General features: G+C 44.3%; 1 protein-coding gene across 11 annotated transcripts in view; it reads left to right on the top strand.

Moving 5' to 3' along the window:
* LOC109576365 (peroxisome proliferator-activated receptor gamma) overlaps window positions 1-21180 on the top strand; it is a 218582-nt gene that overhangs the window by 97362 nt on the left and 100040 nt on the right. For all 11 annotated transcript variants that reach the window (XR_011563084.1, XM_070776930.1, XM_070776932.1 and 8 more), the window contains one exon: window positions 10071-10521. Coding sequence is in view for 10 of the 11 variants with exons in the window: in XM_070776930.1 (XP_070633031.1) it covers window positions 10071-10521 (451 nt within the window). In the remaining variant the exon portion in view is untranslated. The remainder of the gene's footprint in view (window positions 1-10070; window positions 10522-21180) is intronic.

The following is a 21180-nucleotide window of genomic DNA, read 5'->3' as shown; positions in this document are numbered from 1 at the left end:
ACAATGAAGTAGGTTCCTAGGGTAGTAAGAACCACAGGACATTATGAAGACACTGTCCCAACCCTTGAAAGCCTTTTCATGCTGTCATTTATTTTCAGATGAACACCTGCAGGAGAGGTGTGCAATTACTGAACAAATGAACAGAAATGCTTAACTCTTTCCCCACTTAATTTTATTTGGGGGAAAGTTTTATCACCCGTTACTGTATTTTGATGACTATCTCAAGACATTATTTTTTTTTTATTTTAGCTATACCGTAAGAGTAAAATCAGCTAATAGAAAAGGAAAACTTGTTACGCAGTTGGCTGTGTAAAAAGCCAACTATCAACAAGGGCAGTGGGTTTCTTGACTGCCAGAGAGATCACTGGTGCCCTAACAGTATTATACCTCTATCCAGCTGCTTACAGGTTTTTAAAAGTCTTGCACATTCAGTATGTTCAAGACCCACACTACCTTGCAGCTGCTGTTATTATCCTCTTTTGTATTATCCTCTTTTGTCCTCCTCCCAGAAGCCAGTCCTGCCCATTGGCCAGCAATGGCCCCGTTGACAGAGACACTGTGTGTGAAATTCCCAAGAATTTTCACCTTGGGAAAACATTCTCAGTGATGGTTTATTTTTATGAATGTTTAGAACAGCAGGAGTTTCCCACCTTGTTCTGCTGCCCCAATACCTTCACAGTCAGGAAATCTTCCTTGTATTGTTTCGTTCTTCTCGAATTCTAGCGAGGAGCTACTGTCTTCCATAGGGCAGGCAACAGGTTGTACGTCATGATAAAGCTGAGTCTAGGGCTTCCCTGGTGGCTCCGTGATTAAGAATCCACCTGCCAACGCAGGAGACCTGGATTCAATCCATGCGTCGGGAAAATCCCCTGGAGGAAGAACCAGCAGAGACCACTCTAATATTCTTGCCCGGAGAATCCCGTGGACAGAGGAGCCTGGTGGACTACAGTCCATGGGGGTGTCAAAAGTGTCAGACACGACTTAGTGAGTAAACAACAAAAAGTGGAGTCTACGTATTCTTTAAATGAAAAAATGAGGGCACAGCCAAACAGAAACGAATGGCCCCGGCCTAGCTGATTTTACTATGGAAGGTAAACTGTGTTCATTTAAAGGTTAGAGAAACAAGAAAATCAGAGCAGCCTGGCTAAATAGAGTTAACAGTGGAAGGCAGCTTGTGCCAGTTCTCTGAGAGGCCCATGTGTGACAAGGAGCCCAGCAGGAGACCCTGAGCTGGGAGAGGCTTGGTGACCAGGGAGAGCCCAGAGCACACTGTTTACTCCACAGTTTGCCTCGCGCCGTTCAGTTTCCAGAAACTACTTTCTCACCTTCTCTTTATCTCCCCATCCAGACCTGCAATCCACCGTGGAAGTCCTATTAATTTAATAGTACCTGAAAGATAAGAGGAAAGCATTAAAAAAAAAAAAAAATTTTTTTTTCTCCAGTAGTCAAGATTTTAAATTTACACTTCCAGTGGCCAGCATACTGTGTGTTAACTGTGAGAGGTCCAGAGCCCAGTTCACCATAAATCACTTTCAAAGCTCACCGCAATTGAGTCTTTGGCTCTAAAAATGAAGGTAATTGTAGGCTCTTTGTGTGTTAGTTGCTCAGTCCTGTCTGACTCTACGACTCCATGGACTGTAGCCCACCAGGCTCCTCTGTCCATGCAATTCTCCAGGCAAGAATACTGGAGTGGGTTGCCATTCCCTTCTCCAGGGCATCTTCCCGACCCAGGGATTGAACTGAGTTTCCTGCATTGCAGGCAGATTCTTTACCATTTGAGCCACCAGGGAACCAAGGCTCTTTATGGGATGTTAATATTAGTATCTCAGTTGTGTCTGACTCTTTATGACCCCGTGGACTGTAGCCTGCCAGGCTCCTCTGTCCATACGATTCTCCAGGGAAGAATACTGGAGTGGGTTTCCATTCCCTTCTCCAGGGGATTTCATGGCGGGTGGTGGGGAGACGGGGGGGGGGGGGGGGGGCAGTGAAGCCCCAAACTTTTATGGGGTAAATAGGTATTAAGCTGTTTTAAGGGAAAGTGCCATAAAATGCTTAATTATCGGCTTCCCCCTATAGTAACTAAGGCTGTGCTTTGTCTATAATGGTTACTCAAAACGTGTTTGCTTAATTGAATTAAAAGCTGCTGCCTATGGCCTTTGAAATTCTGGACTTTAATCAGAAGACCTTTAGCCCAAGATTTGCTCACCAACCTGGACATCATTAAAAATCTGGTTGGAGGCAGAATTGCCTCTTGTTAGGGTCTGGGAAGGAAAGAGAGACTGGGCCAAATTAGAATAATCCACCCTCTGATTACACAAAACTGAAATTGAATTGTTTGGCTCTCTCTTTTCTCCTTATCTTGCAAAATCAAATTAAGCACTAGTGGAAAGAAATAGTGCAGAGAGGAATATGGGAAAGGGAAAAAATAAAATCAGAATGTGATTTCCAATGAGACTAGAGATTTGTTCTTTATCTTACATGGTCATGTTATTCATTTGATAGCATCTATCTCAGGGCTGTTATGTTATCTCTTCTTGGCCAGGACTTTTGAAAGTGAAGATTTGCATTGATAGGAAAAGTTTTGCAGAAGTGCGGACTCTTGAGAGGATGGGGGGACCTGGAAAAGGGGCCACGGCTGGTGCAGGAAAGCGATTTGGGCCTCACTGCACACCCCACTGGAACTGTTGTCATTAGGGTGGGTTCTGCCAAGCCGGGGGAAGGCTGCTCAGCATAGTGGATAACCAGTTACCCAGAACCTTTGGGAAAGGAAATGGCTTTACTGAAGAGGTCTTTCTTTAAATTTATCTTCCTGCTCCATTTAACCATTGCCTGTTCTGTCTCATTGGTGAAGTGCCTGCTAGTCTTTCAGGCCCAGCTCCAGCATTTGCCTCCAGGTAAACCAGAGCTTCTCCCTTCCCCACTCAGCTCTCCTCTGTCTCTTATTCCCTGGTGCCATTGGCACTGTGCAGAACAAGTAAATGAGCAGATCAATTAAATGCTCCTTTTTAAAGAAATATTTATTCATTTGGCTGCATTGGGTCTTTGTTGCAACACAAGAGATCTTTCCTTGCAGCGCACATTCTGTGGCATGTGGGCTTAGTTATCCCGTGGCATGTGGGATCTTAGTCCCTTGACAGGGCTCGAACCCATGTCGCCAGCTTTGCAAGATGGATTCTTAACCAGTGGGCCACGAGGGGCTCCCCTCCTATCTTTTAAATTTAGACGTCATACCTTTAGAATATAATGGTCCCACTTTCATTGTCCTTCCTCAAAGAATAATATTTGGGAACTTTAGGCTCTGGGTTTAGGGGAAGATGGGGAATTGGAATCACAGGATGTGGGACATCAGAGAAGAAACTTTAGGAGCACTGGACCTTTGAGCCACCCTCAGATAGAAATGGAACTGACTCTCCCCATGGTCTGTTTCCTGTCAATGGCTTGTTCCCACCCAGACCCCTTCTTTGAGAGGGGGTCTACAGAACTCTTAAAACCACGAATATGCTAGAACCAGGGTGCTGTGTCTCCTGAAGGCAACCTGAGAACTGAATGGACTTTGGAAGTTCCCAGTGTTTGACTGTTACCCTGCTGTGATGATCACACTGGGTGTATGGTTGTCACATGATCCCATGTTTGTTGATGAAAATAAACAGAGAGTGGTTTTCAAAAAACCATTTCCAGTGCCATGGTTTGTCATAAAACAATAAATAGAAAAACCCTTGGTGTGTCTGCCAGCTTTTCACTCCATATCTGAGGGATGGTGAGGCCCTCCTGGCTGCACTCTGTCTGCAAATAAGGAATAAAGCTTGTTATTTATACTGAATTGGACTTTGGGTCCCGAAGCATCGCACTGCTTATAATGCATATATGTGGAGTCACTGTTTTTATAATTGCAGGAGCAAACTGGTGCCATCATAAAAATGGTTCTTCTAAACAGTGTGTGAAATAGGAGACCAAGGAATAGTAAAACCAGTATGGAAATATAAACTTTTGTGAAAACAGTTCTGTATCCATTTAAATGTTTGCATCCTAAAATTTACAAGGGCCGTCAAATATAGTAACTCAAACTATTGGAAAGATATCTGTCCTTTTAAATCCTATGCTTACCAGCTAAACAAAGTGTGGTCTCTCTCCCCCTTTCCCTGAGTGAGCTAGAATTTGCTCCCCTGAGAAGGAAGACACCAGACAGACAGACCCTCAGAGGAAAAGAGCCTGGGGAACTGCAGTATAAATAAGGAGCAGAATGGTAGTTCTGTTTTGTTTTGATCACTATTGAAGGAATTTGGCTCCTGGAATCATTAATCTATAGAGTCACATTTAAAAAATAAGTTTATTTCCAGTACTGTCAGGAATCACTGAAGATATAACAGATCTGAACAAATGGCCTTCTTTTAGACGATAAATTTAGAAGATAATGTTCTATATCAGATCAGATCAGATCAGTCGCTCAGTCGTGTCCGACTCTTTGTGACCCCATGAATTGCAGCATGCCAGGCCTCCCTGTCCATCACCAACTCCCGGAGTTCACTGAGACTCACGTCCATCGAGTCAGTGATACCACCCAGCCATCTCATCCTCTGTCATCCCCTTCTCCTCCTGCCCCCAATCCCTCCCAGCATCACAGTCTTTTCCAATGAGTCAACTCTTCACATGAGGTGGCCAAAGACTGGAGTTTCAGTTTTAGCATCATTCCTTCTGAAGAAATCCCAGGGCTGATCTCCTTCAGAATGGACTGATTGGATCTCCAAGAAAAGCATTTTTATTTTATTTTTTTTCATCTTTAGTAATTAGACCTAGTTGGTCAGTATGCTTGTTTGCCAGCTGAGTGACATTTTGGTCAGCCATAGATGTTTCTTTAAGAGATGAGTGTATGTGCTGGGTCATTAAACTGTGAACAATTCCTCCTATTAAGTTTTTGTGTTAAATCTTTAAATGATGGCAGGAAAATGAGATACACTGGCAAGACTTTCAAACGTAACTTCGATCCCAAGTTGTTGTTCAGTTGCTAAGTCCCCATGGACTATAGCCCGCCAGGCTTCCCTGTCCTTCACCATCTCCCAGAGTTTGCTTAGACTCACGTCCATTGAGTCAGTGATGTCATCCAATCATCTCAGCCTCTGTCACCCCCTCCTCTTGCCCTCAGTCTTTAGCACTTAAATGGCATCTCTAGGAAGTAAGAGTTCAAAGGCCCTGTGCCAAGACCCCAGCATAGATGAGTTTAGAAGCCCCAGTTCCTCCCAGAACTGTCATTTTATGTTAAAAAAGCAAAAGTGGAGAAGTCATGTAGAAAGTAGCAGAAAGAGAAAAGAATTAGTCATGAGTGAGGGGATCTGGTTTAGGCTTTGCTATAAATAGCTGTTTGACTTTAGAAAGTCTCTTAGCTTCAGTTTATTCATTCCTAGTCAAAGAATGATGCTGCAGATTATTCCTGAAGACCTACCTGTTAGTTCTCTACAGCCAGTGGTTCTCCACAAGAGGGAAATAGGAATGACAGAGGAGAAACCAGGAAGAAATTGAGGAAACCAAACCAATGCAATCTGGATTAACATTCACCCACTGGAGCTAATAATTGAGGAGAACCATGTGTGCCTCAGAGGATGAAGGTCAGAAGTATAAAAAGGAAGGAGAAGAAGAAGAAGACAAGGCCCTAAGAATTCACTTTTCTTCCTTGAGGCTTTGCTGTTATCTGTCAAGAAACCTAAGACTACCAGGGTCTAAACTAAGATCACCATTTTTCCAGGCCAGTTTTAACTCTGACGTGGTTACCAAGTGATCGTGAGAGTGTAGAGTTGTCTACTTCTCTAATTTCAGCTTCCCAACTTGGAGATATCATCAGAATTGTTGCTATTGTTGTTTAGTCGCTAAGTCGTGTCCAACTCTTTACCACCGCATAGACTGTAGCCAGCCAGGCTCCTCTGTCCTTGGCATTTCCCAGGCAAGGATACTGAAGTGGGTTGCCATTTTCTTCTCCAGGGGATCTTCCCGACCCAGGGATCGAACCTGCGTCTTCTGCATTGGCAGGTGGATTCCTTAGCACTGAGCCACCTGGGAAACCCATCACCAGAATAATCCCTGCTTTCTCAGTTGATTTTTTCATTTGTCTTTCTTAGGTTCTCATTTTATTATTCAAAAGGAGCTGTAAATTTAAAGCATTCATCTATAGTCACTGAAATAACTCATACATTAAAATGCTGATGTTCGACTGCTAAGAAACAGTATTATTCTATCTGTCCATTCAAAAAAGTAAACTTTTATTACTCTACTTTGTCTTCATTAATAAGCCAGCTTTTCCTGTGATCTTTGTGTTATACATAGGAGGTATGCAATAGTTCTAGAACTAATTTTAATTATCTATAAAAACAGTGCCCTTAACTCCATCCCAGTTTTGATATGTGGAGCCATTTATGGAAATCAAAATATATCAACATAGATTACACTTGCTATGTCTCTCCAAAGAAAACTAGCTTCCTCTTACTGAAATCATGTTCCCCTGGAGAAACATTGTGTTCAAGTGAAATTTTCTTCATTGCATCATGACCTTTTTGTGGTCTGTAGAAGTGCAAGCATTTCTAACAGCCAGAGGCTGATTCACCATGAAGCTAATGAAGCCTCAGGGCCTCTTCCCTTGTATAGAGCCCCTTCCAGTGCTCAGGGAAGGGCCTGAGCTATTTGTTCTTATAATCTGTATTACTGAACCCAACAGTTGTTGTAAATGTACTCAACAGTCATGTACATTTCAGGCCCCACAAAGCCTGGATCTCACCCTGATAATGTCCTAGATGTAGTTAAGCATTCTTTCCTGTTAAGAAGAGATGCTTATCTAGCCGTTTGATACAGTGTCTGAAGATAAATACATTGTTAGCCCCAAGTTAGAAGTGTAAAACCATTAAAACCAAATCTGAAGAGGATATGGTTCCTCTGACAATGGCAGATCATGCGACGATACCGTGCAAGCTAGTAGAGCATATAAGGCTTTGTAGAAAAGACAGAAACGTGCAATGAAGGACGTTTTGTGTGGAACGTTTTACCAGAAATATAATATTAAGTCATTGATTCAAGATAAACTCCACAGGCCGAATTCCCCTCGTGGTTTTCAGAGTTCAGCCATCTGTAAACCTGGCGGGCCACCATCTTCTGCTGTTTCTGTATGAGGAATCCCAATGTAAAGTGTGTGGGTTGGGACTTCCCTGGTGGTCCAGTGGCTAAGACTGTGCACTCCCCATGCAGGGGGCCTGGGTTCAATCCCTGGTCAGGGAACGAGATCCTGCATGCCACAACTAAGACCCAGTGCAGCCAAATAAATTAATTCATTGATTTTTTAAAATGTGCGCGTTAACTGTTTGCAGTCTAATAATTGGTGAATGGGTGGCAAAGAAAGGCAGATCTCTGGGCAGATCACATCTGGATCACTCCTGCAGCTTGATAGATCCACACGGGAGCTGAAAGGATCTATGCAGACTTAAAAAGTGCAAAAAAAAAAAAAAAAAGGCAACATCATCTATGATGAGGAAAAACAAAGAAACCCACCTGGGATTCATTTGCATGTCTGTACCCAGAATCCTCTGCCAACTCAACATTTTGAAAATGCTGAAGGGATCTTTTTTAAAAAAAGAAAAAAGCTGGAATGGTTTGGCATGACGGTGGGGGCTGCTGATTCCTTTCTCTGTCCTTGAGTGTTTACTGCCAGGAAATCCTGACCAACGTCGATTGCCAAGGGGTTACCAAGTCACATTGTTGTTAAATTTGGAGAGAAAAGTAGCAGGATTTTGTGCCTTCTGTGCAACTATCACAGAGTTTCAAAAACAGGAACCTGGGGCTTTATATGAGGGGACAGGGGAAGTCGAGGGGGAAGAGTCACAGGATGATTTATCAGGGCATAGTTCCAGAGAAATTGCTTACATGGAGGTGGGAGAATGTTATGCATCCATTCTGTGCCAAGAAGCTGAGGGACTGAGGTCATCCAGAAGCTGGGCAGATGAGGTACTGTCCTCCCACACGTGAAGAGCTGATGACTTTATATCCTTGTCATTTGTGTTTGTACAGGTGCAGGTGGGCTCTTCAGGTGCCCTCAGATTTCTCATAGCAGTAAAGAAAGCCAGCCCCTTGGTAGCGTAAATGAAAATGGGCCACAAAACTCTTTGAGATCAGAAACCACCTTCTCCTAGGTTCTGTAAAAGCTAGTGTTTGTCAGCATCAGAATCTGGCATTCTGGAAAAACTCAACACATGTTAACTGAAGAGACTGTCCATCTACTCTGTCCTTTTTTTTTTTTTTTTTTCCCTCCTGTTAATAATATAGGTCTGAAGTAGAGAAAAAAGCAGAATGCCTCAAAGCAGTATGAACTATTCGTTCTTGGCTTACTTGAAGACTTGAGTCACCAGGCGAGCTTACTCTTGGGTTCCTCTCATCTGTCCTACTTTGCGGTTTTGTATTTGCTAAACAGTACAATTGAAGTGAATTTTTTTGGTTTAAAAAAAGTAGCAATTTCTGGAATAACTCCAGCGAATGTTGTTGAAATAAGAGGCAAGTTTGGGAATCTACTTAGATTAGTGTTATTTCCTTCAGTGCAGAATAGACTTAATAGTTTGGTGAAGGGAATTCCCTGGTGAGCCATTGGTTAGTGCTTTCACTGCTTGGGCCCAGGTTCGGTCCCTGGTCGGGGAACTAAAATCCTGCAAGACATGTGGCTTGCCCCTCCCCCAAAAAAGTTTGATAACAATCTTAGACTACTGTTGAGATTAATAGTTTAAACTGTCTGAACCAGTGGGTCTTGAAGCTGGCTACTGCTGGCTCTCATTGTGTCTGCTTCCTCTTGCCAAAGAGGAGAGAATTCTCAATGTCTCTCAATAAAGCTGTTCAAAAGAAGCTTTATTTTTAGTACATCAGAGACTTCATATTCAGTGGACATGTATGTGTACATGCACACTCACACAGATACACACACACACACACACACACATCACAGACGCTACTTCCAAGAAATGCAACTAGCATATCCTCACGAGAAGAGTTGGAAATCTATGCAATCCACTTCAGATGAGAAATTCGAGGGCTAGGAAAGATAAATGACTTTTCTAAGGTCACAGAGTTAACCACAGAACCAAAGCTGGAAGCCAGATACCCTCAACTCTTACTCCTTGCTTCTGAGTAAAACACATGACTAGAATTGAGGGGTAGCTCCTCACAGAGTTCAGTAGGTATATACATGTGTGTGTATATATATAATTGTGGTCACTTATTCAGGGTAGTCTTGAGAATTTCACAAGGACCACAAACCTCTGGTTAAATCTATACAAGGAAATGAAAGAGAAAGATTATTTCGTGGACAAACCCAACAGGCTTTTGCTAGCAGCCTATTGCAAACCTGAATAACTGATAAACAAGTTTTATTGATTCTTGACCCTTAAGGACAGATACTTTTAAAAATAAGTTCCAACCTTTTTTCAATTTGCCACTTTTGTAGTGTTTGCCCATAGGCCTTATGCAGCTGCTCCTTCTGAAACAGATTGCTTCCAGAGCATTAAAAAAAAAAAAAAGAGGAAAGAAAGAAACAGACATTTTCTTGACTCAGTGTTTGTAGTCTGCTATCAGACTGATTTTTCTATAGTTAAGTATAGTTTACATATACATTATGTTTCATTTAAGCTCTGAGAGGATTTTATCTAAAACAGCAAGATTACTTTATGTCCAAGTGGGTCTATTCAACCCTGAGTGTCTGAAATAATTTTTTTATTGAAAGAAGGTTAAACATGTATGCCATTGAAAGCTAGAATAAAACAGTAGATTTTTGCATCATTTTTTAAATCAACAACAAAGACCTTCCAAACAACAGGAATTGGAGCTACTAATGAGTCACCGGTCGTGGTATCATATCACCAATGTTGGTGAAATATGTTTGGTTCCAGAAGACAACCTGGAGGATTAATCAAGACATGAGTATTTTCTCATTGTTCAATGTTTTCAACTTGAAAGATGTTCGTTAGCAAAGCAAGTGTCTGTGAAGACGCTGGGATGGTGTTGACCGTGAATGAGAAATTTCCAACTCAGCCACTTTCTCCCATTTTTCTTTGCAGCCGTTTGTTATCTATGACATGAACTCCTTAATGATGGGAGAAGATAAAATCAAGTTCAAGCACATCAGTCCCCTGCAGGAGCCCAGCAAAGAGGTGGCCATCCGCATCTTCCAGGGGTGTCAGTTTCGCTCCGTGGAAGCCGTGCAGGAGATCACAGAGTACGCCAAGAATATCCCCGGCTTTGTGAACCTTGACTTGAACGACCAAGTAACTCTCCTAAAATACGGCGTGCACGAGATCATTTACACGATGCTGGCCTCCTTGATGAATAAGGATGGGGTCCTCATATCCGAGGGCCAAGGATTCATGACAAGGGAGTTTCTAAAGAGCCTGCGAAAGCCCTTTGGTGACTTTATGGAGCCCAAGTTCGAGTTTGCTGTGAAGTTCAACGCACTGGAATTAGATGACAGCGACTTAGCAATATTTATAGCTGTCATTATTCTCAGTGGAGGTAAGCTGCTGCTGGCGGTTTTCCGTGAAGGAGGGTGGGGTGGGGCTGGGATGGCTGAATGAATGTCGACTTGCCTTCGCGTGAGGCTTTGCGCCTTTTCTCTCTGCACTTACCGCACTTTCCCACAGAGAGTGCCAGTGGGATAATGCCCTGGGAGTGTCGCTACCCATGAGACATGCTGAGAAAGAATATCAATTGACTTCCTCTCTGACGGCTGTGGGTAACTCAGGTGCTTTTCCTTTATTCTGAAAAAAATTTTTTGTCTGGTCAAATCCAAACATGGAAGACAAATGCCCTCTTCTTTTTTTTTCTCTCTTTATTTCCTTTTTCCTTGTCTTTTTCTGTTCCTTTCCAGAAGGCCAGTCTATTCTCATTTAAGTAATTTAAGACGATGCTCACTTGCATGGAGAAAGCACCACTGTGTGTGTGGTTAGATAATGGTCCAGCCCCACCATCAGCGAGGTGTGACTTTGAACTGCTTTCGCAGGTTCAGGGATCAAAGAGCACACGTCTACTGACTCTGCCTCCTCTCCCGTGTGGAGTCCTCTGACGACTCCCCTGACAGTACCTTGGTGAGGTGGTTGGCTGTGATCAAGAATGCAGTCCGAACCAGAGAACACCCAGCAGAGAAGTAAATTGAGTTATTTAGGCATTCATTGTACTTTTGGCCTTGCAAGGGCATGATCTAATTAACCAACTCCGAAAGCCAGGTTTTACACTATATGCTACTTTCATTGGCACCTCATGGGTTTCCAACTTGAGTAGAAGAAAGTTTCAGTGTCATCTCTCTATATAAAAATTGTCTTTAGATAACCAGTTTTCATTGCTGAGATGGAATTTGGGCGAAGTTGTTTGTGGGTGCAGAATACTCCCTGTGCATGGAAACTGATGTGTGGGGGGACAGTGGTCCTTTAGATGTAAGTTGTGTGGATTAGACAGCATGTTGCAAAGAGCAAGGCCCACTCTGTAGTCTTTTGTGGTCCAGTTAGTCGACAGCAGAGTGCTTCTGAAATCAGATGCGCGGTGTATCAGTAACGAGAAGAGCAAGTAGCGAGTACTTACTGTGTGCAGGAAGTTTTCTAACCACTTCACACACATTCGTTTAATTCTCACAACCCCAGTGAGAGTATTAAATGAGGAAACCAAAGCCCTGAAAGGTTCAGTAACTTGGCCAGAATCTCCCAGACAGCAAAGATGGAGTCAGGATGATGAACCGAGGTCGTCTAGGTGGCTCCACGGTCTACACCGGCAGCCCACTTTTCATGACCAGGGTGCAAACAGATAACAGCACAGTGCAGATTAACTCTGACACCACAAGCCCTTTGTCGTGTTATGCTTAATAATAGCAGAACTATGCTATCCGACGTGTTTTGATACTTACTTCTTCAGTTGACCCTTGAATCTCTGTGATTCATTCAACAAAGAATGAGATTCCAGTTTACGTTAGGTCCATTGGGAGAAAAAGATTCAATTTTGAACAACCAGGTTAGAAAACAAGTTGGTATAGTTTAGCTAATATTTTAAGGCCCATTTTATCTTTATTGAAATATAGAAATATAATTATTAACATGTGATCTATTTCTAAGATTTTTCCTAATTATACTATATATACCATGTTTGTGGGCTTCCCCAGTAGCTCAGTGGTAAAGAATCTGCCTGCAGTGCAGGAGGCACAGGTTCAGTCCCTGGGTGGGAAAGAGCCGCTGGGGTAGGAAATGGCAACCCACTCCAGTATTCTTGCCTGGAGAACCCCACAGACAGAGGAGCCTAGTGGCTACAATCCATCAGGTCACAGAGAGTAGGACATGGTAACAACTGAGCACATACCATCTTTATATTACTTTTTTCACCTAATCATTTCTCATGTCATTAACACTCTTAATATTTTTCTTAATTTTAAAAATAAGAGTAATATATGGTCATTTTTTGATTCAAAGAAAGGTGTAAGTGAAAAGTAAAGCTCCATATCCTCAAAATAAAATAGGATTAACAAAGGTCTGTTTCTCCTACCAAAACGTTTCTGTGCCTGTGCTGGCATATATGTATGCTGCCGTTTAAAATTTGTTTTATTTGAAGTATAGCTGACTTACAACGTCGTGTTCATTTCTGCTGTATAGCGAAATGATTCAGCTGCGTGTGTGTGTGTGTATTTATTCCTTTTTTACTCTTCTGCATCATGATTTGCCACAGGATACTGACCACGGTGCCCTGTGCTACAGAGTAGGACCTGCTGTCTGTCCATTCCTTAGGTCTGCCAACTCCAGCCTCCCGCTCCATCCCTCCCCCATCTCCTGCCTATCTTGGCAACCCCAAGTCTATTATCTATATCTGTGAGTCTCTCTCTGTTTCACAGACAGTTTCATTTGTGTCGTATTTTAGATTTCACGTGTAAGTGACATCATACGGTATTCGTCCTCCTGATTCTCTTCACTTAGTATGTGATCTCTAGTTGTAGTGGTGTTGCCGCAAATGGCGTTGTTTCCCTCTTTTTTGTGACTAATAATGCCATGGTAAGTATGAACCGCAGCTTCTCTATCCGCCCATCTGCCGATTGGACGGTTAGGTCGCTTCCAAGCCTTGGCTGTTGTGAATAGTGGTGCTGTGAGCATAGGGGTGCACGTATCTTTTTGAATTAGAGTTTTATCTGGATATGTGCCCAGGAGTGGGATTGCTGAATCATGTGGCAACTCTATTTTTAGTTTTTTGAGGAACCCATACTATTTTCCACAGCGGCTGCACCAACTTACAATCTCACCAACAGTGCAGGAGGGCTCCCTGTTCTCTGCACCCTCTTCAGTATTTGTTACTTGTAGATTTTTGGTGATGGCCATTCTGACTACTCTGAGGTAGTACCTCATTGTGGTTTTGATTTGCATTTCTCTAATGTATGCTATCATTTTTAGTGACTGTAACATATTTCATTTCATAAAAGAACATTACATGCTAAATTATCTCCCTACTTATGTATGCTATGCTATGCTAAGTCACTTCAGTTGTGTCCGACTCTGTGCGACCCCATAGACGGCAGCCCACCAGGCTCCCCTGTCCCTGGGATTCTCCAGGCAAGAGTACTGGAGTGGGGTGCCATTGCCTTCTCCGCTACTTAGGTATAGGTTGCTTTATATTATAAGAACAATTATGGCTGATTTATGTTATAGAAAATTATGGAAAACATGTTCTAAATTCTACTGCAATGATTCTTCTTACGTGTAAATTTCTGTTAACATTTCAGATTATTTTCTCACTCTATAAATTACAAGAAGTAGAATTGCTGAGTAGATGGCCATGAACATTTTTAAATCTTTTGTTTCATTGTTGCCAGATTGTTTTTCCATAAAGTTTGTGCTGGTTTATATTCATTCCTACCACAGATATTAAGGGAGGCACTTGAAATAAGCCATTCCAACATGCTTGGTTTCTATCCAGGAAAGGTTTAGGCAAGAAATAATCATGGTAATTCAGGGCTTTTTGAACCTGAGCAATGTTGTTTTATGGGCACGTGAGAGGACAGTATAATTTCATCTAGAAAAATGCCATATACTCCGCATGACACACAAACTAGATTATTTTTAAAATCATTTATTCAGTTAGGCCTTTAAAATGTGTATGAATTGGTCAAAAATAGCTCTGAGAATAACTTGTTTTAATAGATACTGCAGACTTTGGCTTTCAGTTAAGAAAATTAAAAATGGTATCATTTAAATGTCGGTGCTGTATAAACGAGTTCCTTTGAGCATTCCCCAGATTGTCTTCACAGTAGCCAGTTTCCAGAGTTCATTGGATCCTCACAATAATGAAAAGAAATCTGAAAGTAGCTGCCAGTCATAGAATCTTAAAATCATATATATGTAGTTATAATGAGAAGAAAACCCTGTAAATCATTTGAGACTTCCTTTAAAAAAAAAGAAAAACATACCATTGGCCCACTGGCAAGTTCCCATATCGCAAAAGGGAAATCCTTCTCTTCCCTGAGCCAAGTTTGACTTTGTCGATGAAGCCAGCCTCTGGGCACTAGGTAAGAATGTTTGCTCAGCACCCAGGAACTTGATTCCCTCTTTTAGTCAGAGAAGCTGGTGGGTAGAGGCTGGAGAAAGAGCTGCTCTGGTCTTTCTGGATCCAAATACTGGATCCCAATGAGATGAGCTTCCTGGTCATCTGTAGATGGTGGAACCACCGTCCCAGACAGTGGGTTGTTTGAGTACAGCATGTAATTTCTTGTACAACATATAATTTCTCAGTTCCCATCGTGGGTTTTCCAAGGGAAAATGTTCATGTAAGCAAAGAGGCTTTGACAAATTTCTGATCCTACCTGTTCTTAACAAGAGGAGTTATTTTCTCCTCTATGGTTTGTTCTGAAGTCTGCAGATAGCTTCAGGGACTTGAGAGAGGAGTGTTATGGGCAGGGAACCTGGTGACCTCCTTCTAAGCTGGCCTTAAGAGTCACTCACAGAAGAGCTTCGTCCCGGTCAAGGTTATGACCCTAGACTGAAGGGGAGATGGGTATTATGTAAGAGTAGGGTGGTGAGGAATTGGGGAGGTAAAAGGTGGGGGATTCCCCAGAGGACCCAAAGGGGGTTTTTGGATGAAAGTACCTGATTTTGACCCAACTAAGTATTCGCTGGGGAAACTGGAGTTGCAGTAGTAAAGATCACGGTCACTCGGCTTCAACCCTAGAAGCTGCTGATGCCGTTAGATTTGGTACTTAGATTGGCCCGGTGTTCAGCATCTGTACTATGTATGAACCTCTCAGACCAAGCTCGCTGAGAGAGATGACCTAGTTCTTCTCAGAATTTCCTCCTCTCTCCCTCCTTCTCCTTCGAGCTTCAAGCAAGAAGAATGAGACTAAAAAGAACCACATTCCCCGAGCCAAAGGACAGCACTTTGTCCCTTACTTTCTCTCACTAGGTCCCGACAGTTCTGTATCTTTATTCTTATTCCGTAGAGAGAGAAGAGAGAGTCAGAGATGAAAGGGTTGTGTCTAAGAACTGACAACTCGTGAGCAGTGAAACTAGAAGGGAAACCCAGGTATCCTAACTGTCACCTCTCCGAGTTCCTTCTGCCACTTGACTGGCAGATGTGGTCAACTCCCTCATGGGGTCAGTGGCCCCAACCTGTGTTCCCATCACTGTTCTGGAGCCCTGCGCACAGAGTCCAGAAGCAAGGTTTCCTCGGGAGTCATATTAAGGGAAGAGAAGGAGCAAGAGGCCCTTGCTCCCTCTCGTCTCACTGCCTGGATGGGTGGCGTCAAGAGTAATAAAACTGCCTCCAGCAAGGGCATGTTTGCAGCTGGCGCCACAGCATCATGCCAGCCACACCAGCAAACTCCCCAAAACCTACCAGCAGCCAAGGCCAAGTGGAAAGCTCAGTAAAGCTGACAAGCCCCAGGGCACTCCACTGGACACTTTGCCCCCCTCGGGCGTTTGCTGTTTGGTGGAGAAAAAGCATAGGAGGGTTCCAGCTGGAACTCGGCAACAGGCAAAAGCTCTTTCCGTTAATTCAAAACAGTTTGGAATCCATCACAGTTCTTCCCAAACTTCCACGATATGGGGGAGGAAATTCACTGGATTTTATAATATATTTCTCGAGGCAGATTGTCATCACCATCCTAATGACAGAGAAGCTGTAAATATTGGTGCAGGAGCCACAGATGGCAAGTCACCCGGCCTCCCCATTTACCCTCTTGGGTCTGGCTCGGTTATGCAAACCTCCTATATAGCGGCTCCTCCTGTTTCCAGCCATTCCAGTCATGTTCTTTCTCCATGAAGCAGTTTTGGACAGCTGCTCTTGGAGTGAATATGTGCTTTTCTCCTACAGAGTGGGCAGAGAGCACAGGCTACTAGGGAGAATTCTGCATAGCTGTACATCTGTAGGTGAAGGAAGAATTGATATTCTGTGACACCTGGCCACTCAGGTCAGTACACTAGAGCTGTTTCTAGCCTTGGTCATGACTTACATGTGTATAGATAGATACTTTAAAAATAATTATTTATTTATGGCTGCACCTCGGGGCATGCAGGATCTTAGTTCCCCAACCAGGGATCAAAACCACGCCCCCCTACATTGAAAGAGCAGAGTCTTAACCGCTGGACCGCCAGAGACATCCCGTAGATATGATATCTACGTTTTCGTTTGTTGGAATTAGAATCAGAGCACAGAACCCAGCCCAGAATAAGTACTTAATAAATGCTTATTGAGTGAACAGTGATCAAATATTACTAATAAAAAGAGCTGCCATCTATTGACCAGTTCACTGTGAGCCAGAATAGATGGTAAGCACTTGACCTACATCCTGAATCTTTAATTTTCCCCGCAATTCTAGAAAAATCTCTCACTTATCCCCATCTTACAGACGGAGAAAACAGAAGTTTAGAATTGCTTTAGATTAAGCAATTTGCCCCGCGGTCACAGAGCTCCTCATCAGTGAGGCCAAGGTCAGGCCCACCCTGACCTTCCAGCAGATGCCCAGCTGCACTGCCTTGTGTGCTGAGATGTGGGACCAGCCCAGGTACTTACCTTGGTCTTGGAGTTCTTTGGCAGAAATTACCATTTCCCTGTTACCTTCAAGTATTTCAATCAAGAATTTCCAGGTACAGTTCCAAACATCACTTCCTACTATCCAGAGCCCTTGTCCAGACACCGTTTGTTCCCAACTGCCTCACAAAATTATGTCCCAGGTTTGAGGACTGCTCTGGGAAGGAGTGGACCCCGTGTTTACCCCGTTTGTTCAGGCAGCACAGCACCCCCGTTCGCAGAGCTCCCTGCAAAAACTGACCATAAACTTGAAGTACCCAAGTAAATACGTCCCAGTGTGGTCAGATAGCATCTTAGAGCAGGCTCTGATAGAGAGGAGTGGTTGCAAGGAAGTTTGTGAGAGAAATGTAAAACTTAAAATACCCGTCAGTAACTTAATGTCTTCCTGACCATCCAGATGTCTACTCTTCCCATTCCTTGTATAGCGAGCACCCCTCTCCGGAGGACCACAGACCCACGGGTCCAGGGTGGGAGGTCCTCTGGGCTTGTGAGTGTCGGCTCTCCTCCATACCCCTAACAGCCCTCCAGAACCTTGTGGATATTGACAGCTCGTGTCTAATCCTTTCATTTTAACAGCAGAACTGTGGTTTCTGCAAGTTAGAATGGACAGCCCCCCCTCTCTTCTAAAATCTAAGACAAGAGGGCAGGTGCCTGAGTGAGGAAACCCCAGCTCGGGGGGTGGGGGGGGACCCTAATTCTCCACAATCCAATGGTCCCCATGCCTTCTTTGTCTGCTGGCATCGTCCTTACTAGTTAACTGGGAGGAGACAAAACCAAAAATATTTTAAAACTGAGATATTATGAATACTGTGAAGAACAGTAGGGCAGATTTCTTCCATTCTGCTGTGACAGTTAAATATTCATCTGCTTTATCCATACGAGACAGGCTGGTACCTAAGGGTAAAAGTTGTTTTTTTCTAACTGTTCTCTGTAATGTTGAGAAGAAACACAGACATCTGATTTCTCATGTGACTGAACCTTGAGCTGGACAGTGGACGAGTGTTGATTACATGATTCATATTCCCCATCTGGGCCACGGTTGTGTCAGAGAGTAATTGCTTTCATTTATTAATTGGAAAATATCGACTGGGCACCTGCCCTGCGTCCACATAGCGTGTGACACTGCTCCCTTCTCCTGGTATTCTGGTCTCCCCATTGTGCTGCCGTGACCAGCAGGCAGACCCTGTCAGGTGGCCGAGATGGCTTTGAATGATGACTCAGTGTGGGTTATCTAGAAATGTCCCATAGAGGGCTTGGTTTCGACAGAGGGAGGTATATTTATACAAGTTCTCAACTGGCACCCAAATTCTGAAAACCAGAGACCTCGGGGTTGGGGTGGGCAGGGAGAAGAACATACTAGAATCATCTGAGGAACTTAAACCACACACACTCACACACACACACACTCACACACTCTCACACACACACACTCTCACACACACACACACTCACACACAGAGGCTTTTGTCATTTGTAGTAGAACCCTGAAGCATCTTTATCTGTGACTGCTTCAGAAATAAAATCCCCTCCCAACCCCAGGCCCCATAGGCTGGGATCATTCGTCATGGCACTTGACCTCAGAGACAGACATGGGCTTGAAAGCCAAACTGCTGAGTCATTCCTGTCCCCGCACCGACATCTTGGAAGAGGCTCAGCCAGCCAGTCAGTGGGCCACTTTGGGGAGCACTTTATCATTTGGGGTTCTCACAATGTGTGGTTAAACTCTGGGTGACCCCAGGCAGCCTTCCAGGCTGGCACAAGCTAGCCACGACACTCAGACAGATCCTCTTCGAGTGAGGAAGAGTGAAGCCGGTACCGGCTCCAGAGGCCAGCACAGGTGGCGAGGGGAGAGAGGCTGCCTGGGGTCCCACCCGCCACCCCTCCATCCGTGGACCAGGAGAGGCGGGAGGGGCGGCGGGAGGCTGTGGACTCCCCAAACCCCCTCACTCTACCATTTACTAAATGTGTGATTGCACACATTTACCTACCGGAGCCTCAAATTCCTTATCAGTTCCCTAAATAAATAACATTATGTGAAGCCTCTGGCATGATGCCTGGGACATGGTTGGCACACATAAATGCTCCTTTTCCCTCTTCCCTTATGCGATATAATATAAAGTAGCTCCATGTGATCCTGCCAGTCAGATCGCTTGAAATTTTACTAATAGTCCTTCTTAAAATCCCTTAGTACCATATAAATACTCCTAGGGAGATATCAGCTAATCTCTTTATCAGCTACCATTTTAAGGGGATTAGCTGTGGATTGAGAACAAAACCCCAAGGGAGAAAGATACTGGGGAGAATGGGTGAGGGGAGAACTCTGGGCCCTGCTGGCCCCTGAAGGAGGTACGGACCAAGCAGGAGTATGTGTGTGTGGCAACAGGGGGTGTGGGGGGGAGGTTGCAGAATGCTGTGAAGTCTGGGGGGACATTATATGGTGAGAGATCATACTTAGCAGTTGGAGGTCACACCTGTTTTGAGATCACAGGTTCTTTTCAAAGATGTTGGCAAGGACAATGTGGGGGAGGAGGGGAGAGGTGCAGAGAGCTAATTCTTGGCCACCTTCTATTTTGTTGACTCCCTTTGGTTTGCTCTTAGCACTTCTAGAGGTTGAGGAAGCAAGGAAGAGTCACTTGATTTGGAGCGTGAATGTGTCAGGCTTGATGGAGAAGAAGAAACCATTCTCCATCTTTGCACTCCAGCCTGGTTCCTCTGCCCCTGCTTCCTGGTTGGAGCTGGGGTGGGACACAGAAGGGGCAGAAACTGACCTGCATCCCTGGGCTTGAAGGGAGTCAGTAGCTTCCCTGGTCCAGACTCAGAGAAGGGGAGCAAACCCCAAGGCTGAGTTTCACTTGATTGACCTTGAATGTCCAGAACAAAGGGACCCAAACACCCTGTGAAAGGAGTTAGAAAAAGACAGGACTTCCCAAGGGCAGGATTGAAGTCTCCAGTCCCATTTCCATTCTGAAAGAGCTGGAAATAAAACAGAACCCACACTCCCTTCACTGCAGGTGCCCTCAAGAGATGAAAGAGCTGTGAACACAACAGAGGGGGAAGCCCCACCCACCTTGTTACCAGATGCCTTTGTGTTCTGGGCTGTAGTCAAGGAGGTGGCTTTTGGAGGCAGCAGTCAAGCGTTTTGAGATGAGGGGACTTGGTGTGCAATTGCTACTTAAAGGGCAGGTGAAAGAAGGTAGGACCTGGGCGTGGTTTCGTGGGGGTGGTCTTCCCACCCTCCATCCTAGCCAAGTCACATGTGTCATTGCTACGTCCTTGGTGGAAACAGAGAAAGCATTCTTGAACTGCTGTCTAACAAGGATGTGTTAGACCATGAGCCCCTTCAGAGGGAAAGAGTCTACCAGCAACATGGGCCTCCACGGCTGACACACTTGCCCCAGATGGCCCGTGTCTGCTCCATCATTTCCTTTCCCCATAGCAGTGATTGACCACGTTTCTCCCCACATCATCCGCTGCTCACACTTCTGATCATTGTAGGCTGGTCTTGCTAGGATTCCTGCCACTGCATCCCCTGCAAGGTGCGGTCCCAGAAGCGGAAAAAGAAAAGCATCTAGAAGGCAGGGCGAGGAAGGGAGCAGTTAAGGGAGAAAGAATAGGAGAGGCACAGAGAAGACCCAGGGGCAGCAGAGAAATGAGAGGGGCAGAAAGGTAAGAAGAAAAGAGGCGTGTTGGACGGTACCATTACACAAAACAGCTGGAAATGGCTGACTTTGCACGTGTCAGATGCTGCGCCAGGCACTTGTCATCTCGGGACGCATTTTATCCTCTCGTCCACACTGTGCACTGGATTACTGTCAGGTCTCCCACCTTCCAAATGAGGAAACCGAGGTACAGAGAGGTTCAGGAACTTGCCCAGAGTTACCCAGCAAGTAAGCTTTGAGGTTGAGATTCCAGATGCTTCTGAAATCAGTGGTGTTTGCTCTTGGCTTCCCGTCACCTGGAAGTTTTTAGGAACAACAGTCACACCCCAGGCCAAGTCAGTCAGAGTCTCTAAAGAGGGGAGCCAGGCATTCATTTGCATGTTTTTAATTTCCCCAGATAATTGCAGTGTAGAGGCAAAGTCAAGAATCACTGCACTCAGTCAAGCCCCAGTTCAAATTTAAATACGAA

Source organism: Bos indicus, chromosome 22 (genome assembly GCF_029378745.1).
Source record: "Bos indicus isolate NIAB-ARS_2022 breed Sahiwal x Tharparkar chromosome 22, NIAB-ARS_B.indTharparkar_mat_pri_1.0, whole genome shotgun sequence".
Classification (NCBI taxonomy): domain Eukaryota; kingdom Metazoa; phylum Chordata; class Mammalia; order Artiodactyla; family Bovidae; genus Bos; species Bos indicus.
This window is presented reverse-complemented; position numbering and strand designations above follow the sequence as displayed.